Source organism: Rattus norvegicus, chromosome 2 (genome assembly GCF_036323735.1).
Source record: "Rattus norvegicus strain BN/NHsdMcwi chromosome 2, GRCr8, whole genome shotgun sequence".
In the NCBI taxonomy this organism is placed as follows: domain Eukaryota; kingdom Metazoa; phylum Chordata; class Mammalia; order Rodentia; family Muridae; genus Rattus; species Rattus norvegicus.
Genome location: NC_086020.1, coordinates 170,652,658 through 170,665,200, shown reverse-complemented (window position 1 = coordinate 170,665,200; position 12,543 = coordinate 170,652,658). Strand labels below are relative to the sequence as shown.

At 44.5% G+C, this 12,543-nt stretch overlaps 1 protein-coding gene across 2 annotated transcripts; it reads right to left on the bottom strand.

The window, feature by feature from the left end:
- Nucleotides 1-4,828: 4,828 nt before the first annotated feature.
- On the bottom strand, nt 4,829-12,272 carry Fgg (fibrinogen gamma chain). Of its 2 annotated transcripts, NM_012559.2 has the most exons (10): nt 12,018-12,118; nt 11,837-11,884; nt 11,487-11,670; nt 11,302-11,395; nt 9,833-9,963; nt 9,432-9,565; nt 8,498-8,682; nt 6,771-7,048; nt 5,572-5,741; nt 4,836-5,039 (listed from the first exon to the last, which is right to left on the bottom strand). In NM_012559.2, exons 1-10 carry the CDS (start codon nt 12,090-12,092, stop codon nt 5,025-5,027), a joined length of 1,314 nt encoding a protein of 437 aa, NP_036691.2. In that variant the 5' UTR covers nt 12,093-12,118; the 3' UTR covers nt 4,836-5,024. The 2 variants fall into 2 exon arrangements, with proteins under 2 accessions (XP_006232587.1, NP_036691.2); XM_006232525.1 differs by having other exon boundaries at nt 4,829-5,741; nt 12,018-12,272.
- Nucleotides 12,273-12,543: the final 271 nt, after the last annotated feature.

The following is a 12,543-nucleotide window of genomic DNA, read 5'->3' as shown; positions in this document are numbered from 1 at the left end:
CAGTGGACAGAGGCAGGTGAATCCCTGAGTTTGAGGCCAGCCTGGTCTATAGGGTGAGTTCGAGGACAGCCTGGGCTACACAGAGAAACCCTGTCTGAAACAAACAACAAATATAAGACAAAATCCAATGAACTGACCAGACAAACAAACAAGCTACATAAAACACAGACCCCAATTTTTGTTACATTCAAAAGGCAAAGATGTTTCACTTAAATAAATATCAGCTAAGCAAGCATAATATAGACAGGAGTTTAAAAATGATAGTGCTTAAGTTTTGCATTTAACACAGACTAGTAACAAAGTTGAGGCCCAGTCTCTTCAGTACCACTGATTTACAGAAAAATCTATTGTTATCTTAAAACAGTATACATATACAATCTATGATAAGCAAACAAGCAAATAAATAAAGGAGCATTTGTTTTGTTTTGTTTTTTCTTGAGTATAGAATAGAGTTTATTGAGGGCATTAGGAGGGGAGTTAAGAGGGTAGCAGGGGCAGAGAGAGAGAGAGAGAGAGAGAGAGAGAGAGAGAGAGAGAGGAATACAAGAGTAGAGGCTGGCCATGAGCACATGGAGAGAAGGGGGGAGGGAAATGGGGAGAGAAGGGACAAAGGGGGGAAGAGGGGAAGAGAGAGAGCAAGAGAGAACAAGAGAGCAAGAGCAAAGTAGCATTTGTTAAATTTGTTATGAAGACTGCTCATTAGGTGGAGTGGGAAAGGGAATCTGCATAAGTAATTGTGGAGACAAACCCAGCACAGACCAAATGGAATGCTGTGCTAGGAGTGCAGGCGTCTTCTTCAGCTTCCGCACCACATGTGAGCACATTCACAAAGGAGAATGACGGGGAGTCTGCTCAGCTGTCTTAATCTTCCATTGTCACCTCACTCCCCTCTAGTTTTTAAATCCTTGGCTCTTCTGTATCTCTCCTCTGTCTGTGTCTGCCTGTCTGTCCATTTGTCTGTCTGTCTGTTTCTCTGTCTGTCCATCTGTCTGTCCACCCATCCGTCCCTGTCTCCATTTCTCTCTGTCTCCGTTTCTTTCTGTCTCCATTTCTTTCTGGCTCTGGTTCTCTGTCTGTCCGCCTGTCTGCCTGTCTGTCTGTCCATCTGTCCATCTGTCTGTCTCTGTTTCTCTCTGTCTCCATTTCTCAAATATGGTCATGTAAGTGAGGGTAATGCACATGTGCTGTGGTGCATGTATGGAGATCACAGGACAACCTCTGGTGCTTGCCTTCACTTCCCACATTATTTGAGACAGAATCTCATACTCCAGGCTTGCCGGCCAGTGAGCATCCTGAGAGTCTTCTATCTGTGCCTTTTCCTTTCCATAGCCTGCAGATCTGTCCCACTGAGTCTGTCTGGGCATTGGTTCTGGGGATGCGGACAGCAGTGCTTCTCCCACTGAGCCATCAGTGGGGGGAAGGGAGGAGATACAGACAGTGCTTTGCCTACCAGGCCATCAGCCAGTCTGCATCATTCTTACTGAGCTTCACGGTAATAAGAAACTCTAAGCTAGACATTCTATCTACAGTTTAATGAGCCCTAAAAAAATTTCACATTTAGCATCTGAATAAACCAAGGTATCAAAAAATACCTTTCTTAGCTCATGCTGATTTAAGTGAGAGCGAAAGAATTTAAGGTCTTGTGAGCTCTCAGATAAGCTGTCTATACTTAACCTCTCTCTCTCTCTCTCTCTCTCTCTCTCTCTCTCTCTCTCTCTATCTCTCTCTTTCACTCACTCTTTTTTCCCATTGACAATTTTTTTTGAGACACTGTTCTGTTTTATAGGCCCGGCTGGTCTTGAACTCAGGATCTTCCTGTCTTAGACGCCCCCGAGTGCTAAGACTATAACCTGGCTAGTTTTACGTTTTCAGTTCACACCCACAGCCTTGAAACTCGCCCATAAATAACAGCCACGGTAAAGGAGTGGGAAAAGGTATAGCATCTCAGAGGTGTATTTAAAACCGTGACATTTGGTCAATAAGTCACTCTTCTTGTCCGTGAACATACAAGACATCTTCCCTACAGTTGTTTGAAGTCATGGAACCAGAACATTTTTGGTGGGGGCTGGGGACTGAGCCTGAGTTGTTGCATGTGCTTAAGGTGAGTTCGACCACTGTTCTGCACTTCCTTTCTGGAAGCTTCCCAAGTAGCTCAGGGGCTGAGCCCTGGGTGCATGCTTGCCATTTAGCCTCTCTATTTCAAAGCTTTCCAGTGTTCTACACAATACAGGAGAGAGGTGCTCGAGCAATGGCTGTCAGTGGTTCTGCGTTGTGGGGGAAGCCTACATATGTATACAAGGCCCCAGGCTCCGAGCTTCACTTTAAAAGTTTGTTGTTGTTCATGTATCAAGAAAAGTGTTCAATTTTGCCTATTACTTACAGAGACATGGTCTAATTGAGTCCAGAGTATTTCTTTCTCATGCCTTATTTCTGAAACTATAACTTTACAAGATTTACCTGTAGGTATGAATAACCAAACAAGTATAAATTGAAGTTAACCCATTCTTTGTAACTCAATGAGTTTCAAAAATTAACCACAAAATTAGTATAAGCTCATTTTAGTGAGTCAAGCATTGCAGTGATCTCTCTACAGGAAATTTTATTTTTAAATGGGGGTCATAAGAATTAGGAAATGAAGGAGTTTGAAAAGAAATTGTGGAAAATAAGACGCTCCAAACCAAAACCAAGAGCTTCAGCACAAGCTGATCTTTTTTCTTTTTAATTTATTTTAAATCCCAGCCACAGTTTCCCCTCCCCCTATCCTCCAAGTCCCTCTGCCACACTTCCTGTCCCCTCCATCATCCACTCCTCCTCCTTTTCTTGTCAGGAAAGGGCTGGCCTGATGGATATCAACCAGTCCTGGCATATCAAGTTGTGGTAAGACTAGGCACCTCCTTTTCTATTGCAGCTGGACCCAAAGAAAGGCAACCAGTCAGAGACAGCTGCTGCTCCGCTGTTAGGCGTCCCCTGAAGACCAAGCCACACAACTGTAACATATGTGCAGGGGGCCTAGGTCAGTCCCAGGCAGGCTCCCTGGTTCTTGGTTCAGTCTGTTTGAGCCCCTATGAGCCCAAGTTAGTTGATTCTGTGGGTTTTCTTGTACCCTTGACCCTTTCTGCACCTACAGTTCTTCCTTCCCCTCTTCAGTGGGATTCCCCAAGGGCTGCCTAACATTTGGCTGTGGGTCTCTGCATTCGTTCCCATTATTTCCTGAGTGAAGCATCTCTGATGACAATTGGGCTATGCACACATCTAAAAGAAGAGCAGACTATCATTGGGAATCATTCCACTGACTTTACTACTACTGCTGCTGCTGCTGCTGCTGCTGCTACTACTACTACTACTACTACTACTACTACTACTACTACTACTACCTTCTATTACCACTACCACTACTACTACTACCACTACTACTGCTCGTATTATTAGGAATTCATGTTTGGTTCTATCCTAGGTCTCTGGATATTCAGGCTGTGGGTCCTGGGCCTCCAGACAGTTTTGAGAAGTGGGCTCCCTTCATGGCAATGTATCTCAAGATGAACCAGTCATTGGTTGGCCACTCACAATATCTGTACCACCTTTACCTCAGTGTATCTTATAGGCAGGGCGGATTGTAGGTCGAAGGTTTTGTGGCTGTGTTGGTTTCCCAATCCCTCCACTAGAAATCTGGCTTGGTTCCAGGAGATGGTGGGTTCAGTTACTGGGAGTGTCTAGGTTTCTAGCTCATCCCAGAGATGCCGCCCCTGGTTCTAGTTGTTTCTCCCTCTATCTTCCTCTATGTCTTCCTCTGTCCTCCCCACACCCGATGCCTCCTGTTCCCATCCCCACCACCCACTTCCATCCAATCGTCTCTCCCCAGCTACCTGTGGTGTTTATTCTGTGTCCCCTTCTTAGTGAGATTCACGAGTCCCCCGTTGAGCACTCCTCGTTACTTACCTTCTTTGCGTCTCTGGCTCCAGACCTACCTTTACCACTCCAGGGCATATACCCAAAGGCTATTCTACCATACCACAAGGACACTTGCCCAACTATGCTCACAGCAGCATTTTATTCGTAAAATTCAGAGCCAGAAACTGGAAACAACCTAGATGTCCCTCAACCAAAGGATGGATTTTTTTAAAGGGGTACATCCACACAGTGGAGTCTTACTCAGCTACTAAAAACAATGACATCATAAAATCTGCTGGCAAACGGATGGGCCTAGAAAAGGTCATCCTGAGTGAGGTAACCCAGGCCCAGGAAGACAGCATAGCACACACTCACTTATGGTGGCTACTAGCCATAAAGGATAGAGGGCCTTTTAATACAACGAGCCAAGTACTCAGCACAATAACTTGATGCAAGTTTCCTGCACTTAGCCGATCCCTTCTAGAAGCATGTGCCAGCTAAATCAAGCTCCCCAAATCTCGGAACGCCTGTTCAGAGCAAGTAAATGGTTTCTTCTGTTCACCTCCTGGCTCACCCGAGAGAGGGGCAGATTGTCCCTCAGTTCTGCTCTGAGTACAGTTCTATGTGATATACTGGCTACAGGTGCTTGGTGTCTCTTCTAGAAGAGGCTCCTAACAGCTTACTCTAGCAGGTGTGTATTTAGCTGGCCATGCACCTTGGCTAAATGCTTGGTACCCTGTGACCTGTGTTCATGTTCTTGCATGGAATGCTGTCACTTTCGTTTGTTGCATGTGTCACTGTGAGCTACTGTACTCTGTATGTTCCATACCCCTGGAGGCTAATGTTTTTCCTTTCCCTCCAACTCCCCTTGACTTGGATACTATGTAGCCATGACATGTGAACTCTGCAATTAAGAGTAATTCAAAGGAGCCACTGAATGTCTCATCTTAGGAAACAAAATGTTTATTGAAATGCATGTAGATAAATTATCGCCAGCATAAAACTGCTAATGGAGTTTGCATCATGGATCCCATTAACTCTGTAAAGGAAGTGAGGTTCCATGGTCTCATAGGAAAAATATATCTCTCTGCTTGGATAAAGTCCGTTAAAAGAGCAAATCACCTTGGAAATGTTCTTTACATGTCTCCAACCTATGAATACACAATAAAACAAAAGGTATATTAAAAAATATAACTTTTCATTTAAAAAGAAGAATTAAATACTAATGATGTAGAGGTAAAATACATGGAAAATATACAGGTGAAGTTCTAAAAATTTCTCCTATTTTATTAGTGCATACTAAAAATACTCAGGAAACAACAACAACAAAAACAATAATTACAGCTGATCATAAAATAAAGTACAGTAGTTTTACTTTTAATATTTAGGGGAAAGGTCAAACAAAATGTTGTCCATTCAAACAAACAAATTTTAATAACTTTGATTCAAGTAACTTAGAAACATGGTTCACGTGGGGTTTAATGTCCATTTATGGCTAAATATCATTTTAAGAGAGACCAAAATTAATAACTCGAATATAGAGGTATAGAAGAAAATTTGAGGAAACTATTGGAACTTGGTACAGGCTAATAGAAGTTAATAGTTGATTCTTTGTGTCTAATTTAAAATGTCCAGGCAGAGGATTTACGGGTATTCAACATCCACTTCATGCTCCACGCTGACCTGTTTGGATCCTCCCATGTGATGTTGCTGCCCATCTCCAATGGAGAGTCTGTTGAAGGGAATTATCTTCATGGTGGTTTCCTTCATGGAATACCAGCGGGTTTTCCAGGTGGCCCAAATAATGCCATTGTCATAACCGTTAGGAGTAGATGACTTGGAGTAAGTGCCACCTGCAAGGAGTCAGAGATGCATGGGTGTGTCTTTTTTCCCTACATTTTCTCAGCTCATTAGAGTTCCAATAGAATTACTGTGACGTCTACAGCATTTCCTCCTAACTGAAAACATCCCTAGAGATTCCAAGAGCCAATAAGTCGTTTTGGTGATTATGTCAGTACTTAAAATTTATCCATTTTTATCAGGGCTGGAGCACTTCTCTCTGTCTGTCTGTGTTTCCCTCTGTCTGTCTTTCTTTCATCAGAGGCAATCCTTCATCATTCCCATTACTATGGTAGGAGCCGCAGATTCCTGATCAGGTGGTCTGACGCTGCATGGCAGCACAATTGTCTGGCTAATGGAAGATGCTATTACGGGCTATAGAAGGTGTCTGTAGAAAGTTGTTCTACATCACCATGGAGTTTCTCATTAGTAGATGGGGCCTTAAAAGATCCTTCGGTATCCCTGGAGTCTCTCCATACAGAACTGCTAGGTGGTCAGTGAAATCAGTGCTCCAAACGCCTTAAGCCTTACAGAAACCATCGCTCCCCCCATGCTAAAACGAGCATCTCCAAGCCCAGGCTAGACCCTTCATCCAGGCTTCCATGACTTTTCACTCTTCCTGGTACTTCTGTGCCTCTCACTTCATTTCTCTGGACACCTATCCACTGTTCACTGCTTGTGCCTGACATAGTTCATAGACAGCTGAACCTGGATAATGTGTCCACAAGCACAGACATGGTAACGCTATCATATACATGGTAGGTCTAAAGGAGACACCAAATTCCAAGTCAGATAATGAGTTTCAGCACAATATCAAAGCACTGATGCTTTGTGGGAGTTAGAGGTGACCACCATAGGCAAACTCTTTCTGTTCTTTAAGGTAATGCCAGTTGGATAGTGAGTGGTATCCAATTCTGACTTCAAATGAAAAGCTGTAAGATAAAAGACTTTCTGTGCTTATTATAATGCTTCATCTCTCTGCTTCTGCTTATTACCTTCCATAGAGCATCTGTTACACATATACTCATAACTGAAAAAAATACCTTGGTAATAAACTCCATTGAGGTGGCCAGCGTGACACTTGTTCATCCACCAGCCAGATCCATCCTGCTCAGCACAGTTGCCTTCGAACTTGTCGTTGTCATTGTCCCAGGTACTGAAGTGCATGCCGTTGTGGGATGTGAAAAACTTGTCACTGGGATCATCACCAAAATCGTAGCCGTCGAAGGCATCCCCGGCATCTCCGCCAATGAAGTAGGCATAGGTCAGGCGGTATTTGTCGGATTCAGGACCCACCCTGAACATGGCATAGTCCGCGGTGCTGTGAGGGTGGAGTGGAGGATCTCAAGTCACAAAGAGGGGAATGGAATGACAACGTTTTCTGCAACTCCAGGCAATACCCATGTGCACCAGTCCAGATCACATCCCCGCACCCAGGATGGATCTAAAGAGCCTTCAGCAAATCTCAGAAAAACTAAAAGCCACCTCCTGGCTTTTTAGTTACACAATCTTGAGATCAAATGGAAACAGATGGGAAAATGTAATTATTTCAGCTTTCATTTAACCTTTGTTAGCACTGCACACACATAGGTCAGAGTAATTATCTACAATGAGTGAACCCATGTTCCAAATTTAAAGGAGACGGGTTTCCTTACCCATCCGCAACACTTAAAGTGTGAGGGTACAAAAGGGTTTTCTTTTCCAAAGCAATGGTGTACCAGCAAAAAGAGACTTTCTAGAATGTTGCAGAAGCCACGAACCCTATGTGATGCATTAAATGAGAGCCTCAAGAGTCAGAGAGACCTCCTCTGGGAAAGTTAGTAAAGGCAGCTATGGTTTTGCAGAGTAGAGAGAAAAATGGTCTTTTGTGACTAAATAGAGAATTCTAGAAAATAGTTAATCTCTTTCCCCATATCTCATCCTTGGGAAGTGGAGGATGCTCACATAGGAAAATGTTGCTTGCTGCTGGGATAGTTTGGGGATTAAAATAAAGTTTAAAAAATGCACTTGGAAATGGAGCATGTTTCAATATTTCATGTCTAATTAGAAGGCTCTGCAATTTTTTCACTTACATGAGGTGGTTAAAACCCAAACCCCAGAGCATCGCTCAGCCTGGCAGGGCTGCAGATCCCCACAGGAGTCAGTTAATTTTCAGACAGTCTGTGATTTGACGGAGTGAACAATCATTGTATGAGTGGGAAACATGAATGCTTGAATTTGACTGAATTTAATTTCATGCTCAATTTCTGGTTCATATTGAACACCCTATAGCAACCACCGAATGCGTCCAAGGTGTGTAAATTGGACATGTGAATGCCCCAGCATCCACATCCCGCCTAGAGGAGACAGCCTAGCTTTCTCACTCTCTTTGGACTGTCCAAGTTCTTCTTGGAAAGAGCCTGGTCATGCTCTTTGCCCTTGTCAGGTTGTTTGCTGTTAGGCCATTGCCAGCTGACGGTCCATTTAGCTGATAATATATTGATGTCTAATAAATGTAGCAGACAGCTAAGACAAATTTTTTTTTTTTTGGAGACAGCTTAATGTGAGTCATGCTAGCCTCGAGCTCACTATGTAACTGGAGATGACCTTGATCTCCCAACCTTACTGCTTCTACTTCCTGGGTGCTAGAACTATAGATAGTTACCACCGCCATTCCTTGGTTTATGTAGCACTGGATATTGAACTCAGGACTTCATGCATGCTAGGCAAGTACTCTACCAACTGAGCTATGTCCCCAGCCCAAGACAAAATGTTAAAGTCCCTTCCATACCTGGTCCTGCCACTCCAGTCTTTGAGCTGTATTCTCAGTGCGTATGGGATGGTGGACTGCATGCTTATCAGATGAATCTTCTCATTGCCCAGCCAAAACTCTGTGGTGCCAGTAGGTGACAGGTGTCCAAATCCTTCTTTATACTGAATCCAGTTCTTCTTGAAATCCACACTGCCATCAAGCCTCTAGTTGCATAACAGTATGGGCAAGAGCAGAGGAAAGATGATTGGTGCTTATAAAGAAACAACATTCAATGTGTGGAGGATACGGTTTGGCCAATTACCAGCTAACTGTGCTCTTCCAAGCTGCCTCTATCTCCCCAACTGTCAAATGGCATGCTGGTGCTCTGAGGATCACACACACCACACACACACACACACACACACACACACACACACACACACCTGCTACATGCTTATTCCTACTATAATGGTATGGACATTTTTGTCGTTGCTGCTAATTTTGTTTTTTGTTTTAGTTGTGCACTTTTAAAAGACCCATGGAGGTCTTCAGAACTCATAAGCTTACAAGGTAAAAAGGCCAGTTTTGCAGTGGGTACCAGACAGGCGGATGCCAAAAAGGCTTTGTTGTGAGCTGCCCAATTATATCCTCAGAGAGGCTGTGGGTTATTGTTAAGGGCCAGCCTTAGCTCTTGATCTGAGGAAAGAGGCTTCCGCCATGTCACCTCACTAAAGGACTTGGCTTCTGTGACAGTCAGCATGGTGTTGCCTCAGAGCACCGCAAAGCCTGGCTGCTGGATTCAAACACTGCCTGTTCCTCATTACCTAGGCGATCTCATGCTTCCGTCTCTTCTGTGGGTTAAGGTGAGACCAGTCCTCATCTCAAAGAGGCCGAGGTGAGAGTTATGCTTAGAGAACCATCTGGAGCAACGTGGGCCATTTTTTTTAATACATATGCAGTCAGAGGCCCTTACCTTCTGCAATACGGTCCAGCCATTTCCAGATCCGTCGATTTCACAGTACACTAAGAACTGCTGCGTGGCTTTCAAAGGCCGAATGAAGTAAAGTCCACTTTCTTTGGCACCCTTGTTGGCGATATCCTGACAATCTGGAGAAGAAAGGGCAAGTAAAACCACAGCAGTGGGCAGTGGCTCCAACCCCAGGCGGTGTTAATGCATCAGCAGCCTCTCTAGTCTGCCTATTGTCATCCCTTCCCAATTACTGACTAATCCCCAAGGGAGCCCTGGCTGGTCGGAACCCTTAGCTTTAAGGTCAGATACTTTCCAAGCTTGCTGTACAGTGCGAGGTGCACCACTGCTTTTATTTTGGCTGCTTGCTTTGATGACCCTGATCCCAGGATTAAGTTCGTGTGTACCTTTTCCGGTTGTGTCATGGATTCGCACAGAGTCCTTGCAAGGCTCCTGGCACTGAGCTTCAAGCTGGGCCACCTTCTGTTTCAGGTTCGTGATCTTCTGCTTATTTGAAGTATAGATGTCCTGTAAATACCTAGAAACAGAGCGGTGCGGGAAGAGGGGGCTAAGCGGTCCTTTTCGGAAGACAGGGTTTTTTAATCTTCCCTGTTAGAAAGGCTGCTTTATTTTCTGGAGAACTCCTTTGTGATAAATTACTTCTGTCTTGGGAAATTGTAAAATTGCTAATTGTAAAATTAAATTGAAGCCTTGTGGAGGAGAATTGGGTGGGTCAGGCAGGTGGTCTCGACTTTGAACAGGAATGGAGAAGTCCCTGTCAATAAACAAAGGTCACTACAGGTGGCTTTGCTGACTCCTGCCTTCTCCATAAGGAGGCTCAGGTAATTGTGGGAGGTAGGTCTGGCTAAGAGGAATCAGAGCGATGGGAGCTCTGTGTGCCATTTGGGAATTTCTGTTTGTTCTATAACTTACATGGGAAAAGTCCCTGGGGCATTCCCAGACATGAAAGGGCAGATACTTTCCTTTTCTGGTCCTATAGCTCTTGAAAACAGGTGGGGAAAGTGAGAATTCTGCCTTGGTCATCCTTTGCATGGTTGCTCAAAAATATTCAGACATGACAGAGAGTATGCACAATGCCCAGACCACTGGGTCTGTCTTTGAAGTAAAGCAGAGGGACACAATGGTGGACCGCCTTATTTCCCTGTCTTAGACATTTTCTCACAACAGTTTTCTTACCCTCTAGTGATGAGCAAAAGCAATGGAATGATAACTATAGCAGCACTAAGCCCTACCCTCTGATCACAGGAGGAGGAGAAGTGTGTTGGAGGCCACTTCCCCCAGTGGCCATCTAGCTCAGTTTCCGACGGTGCTGTGCGTTTAGTTTGGGGGGAAACAGGAAAAGGAGTTAAAACTATCCCTGCGCTTCCATGCCCAGAGTCTCTGGGCAGCTAGACGTGAGGACGGGGACGAGAAATAATTTCAGGTCCATGTACTCTGGTCAAGGAGCTCCAAAACGTTTCCTTTCTCCTTCACCTTGGACATGAATTGCTATAGCAGCCAAGATCCTCCTTCTGTCTGTTCTCTGATTTATTAGTGTGGATTTGGTAACATATTTGTGAAGAGCATTTCCACACTTCAGTTCCCATGTATTTGGTTTTATATTGTAAGGGGATGGGGACATTCAAGTCAATAGAGCCAGAATGGCATTCAAAGATATCTATAATAACCTTTCTCCAATGTAATTTAAAAATTACAAGCTAGTACAACTCATTTTGTACTAAATTCTCTTATCCCCACTGGGAGACTTTATACTCTAAATGAAAACTAAATTCCAAGATCACTTTCTTTGAAGTGTGGAATTTTAAGTAAAAATCTCCAGGAGCCTTGGGGAGTACATTAAAACCCAGACACATACCGGATACTCGACTCATGGGTTAGTAACAGTGCTTCGTACTTCAAGATTTCTTCTACCATCTTCTTAGACTTCTGAGTGGCACCCTCTATCATACCTGTCACAGGGCCAGGGACAGAAAAGTCACTTAAGCAAATAGCACAACCGAAAGCAGGAAAGGTAACTAACTCCACAGTGGGTTTCCTCACCCGGCTTTGGGGGTTGGTCTGGGTTGTAGTAAACCTGGATGGCTTTAATCAGTTCCTTGGCTTCTGTGGTTCTGTTTTCAGCTCGTTGTAAGATGTTTTCCAGAGTCTGGAGGTCAGTGTCCACGTCGGTTTGGTAAGAATTCAGGAAGTCTGAGATGCCACAAGTGGTTGGGCAGTAACTACCCTGCAAAGTCAGTAAGCAGATAATTAAACACCTGAGGAGATAAGTTTTAGTTACTACCCTTACATAGTAAACCGTTTCCCAAAAGCTTAACTGATACATGAAAGTACCGCCCTGTTTCCCACCTTTCTCTACTTCCGGGAAAGAGGGCGACACAGAAACTACTTACGAATCTCTCATCTAGGATGCAACAGTTATCTCTAGTAGCAGTGTACTGCTGTGGGAGAAAAACAAAAATATATTTGCCAGTGGTTCTCTCTCTCTCTCTCTCTCTCTCTCTCTCTCTCTCTCTCTCTCTCTCTCTCTCTCTCTCTCTCTCTCAAACAATATGGCTTCTGAAGAGCACTTACTGCCAGGCCCGTTGGAGAAAGTAGTAAAAGCGCCCAGCATAGAATGAAACTCCGGAGTTGCAAGGACCAATTCATAGTGTCTGGGTGACCGGTGCTCCCAGCCCCTTACAGCCAGCACTGTGACCTCTTGGGCTCTCCTTGGGCCTTTATATGAATTCCCAGTCTGGGCGGGACTAAGAGTGGCTGGAACTGGTCACGGGGTCTCTTTACCAGAAATGTGGGCTCTTTCTGCTCATTCTGGCTCTCACCTGTGCTCCGAGGGATTCCCAGATTTTGCACACAGGTTTTAGCTCCTCCTTTTGGGCTCAGCCCAACCTGTCTCCTCAGACCCAAAGCTATCTATCTGCGAAAGCCAGCTAAACAGTGGGGGCTGCGCTGAGGACTGACAGAGGCTGCGTGTTGCAATTACTTCCAGTACACCGCCTCCAGAAGAACAAACACAGGGTTCTGACCTCCTGCAACCAACCCAGCCTGAGTTCTGGCCTTCTGTAGCCACAGGCATTACTGTAAGACCTGTCTTAGCCAA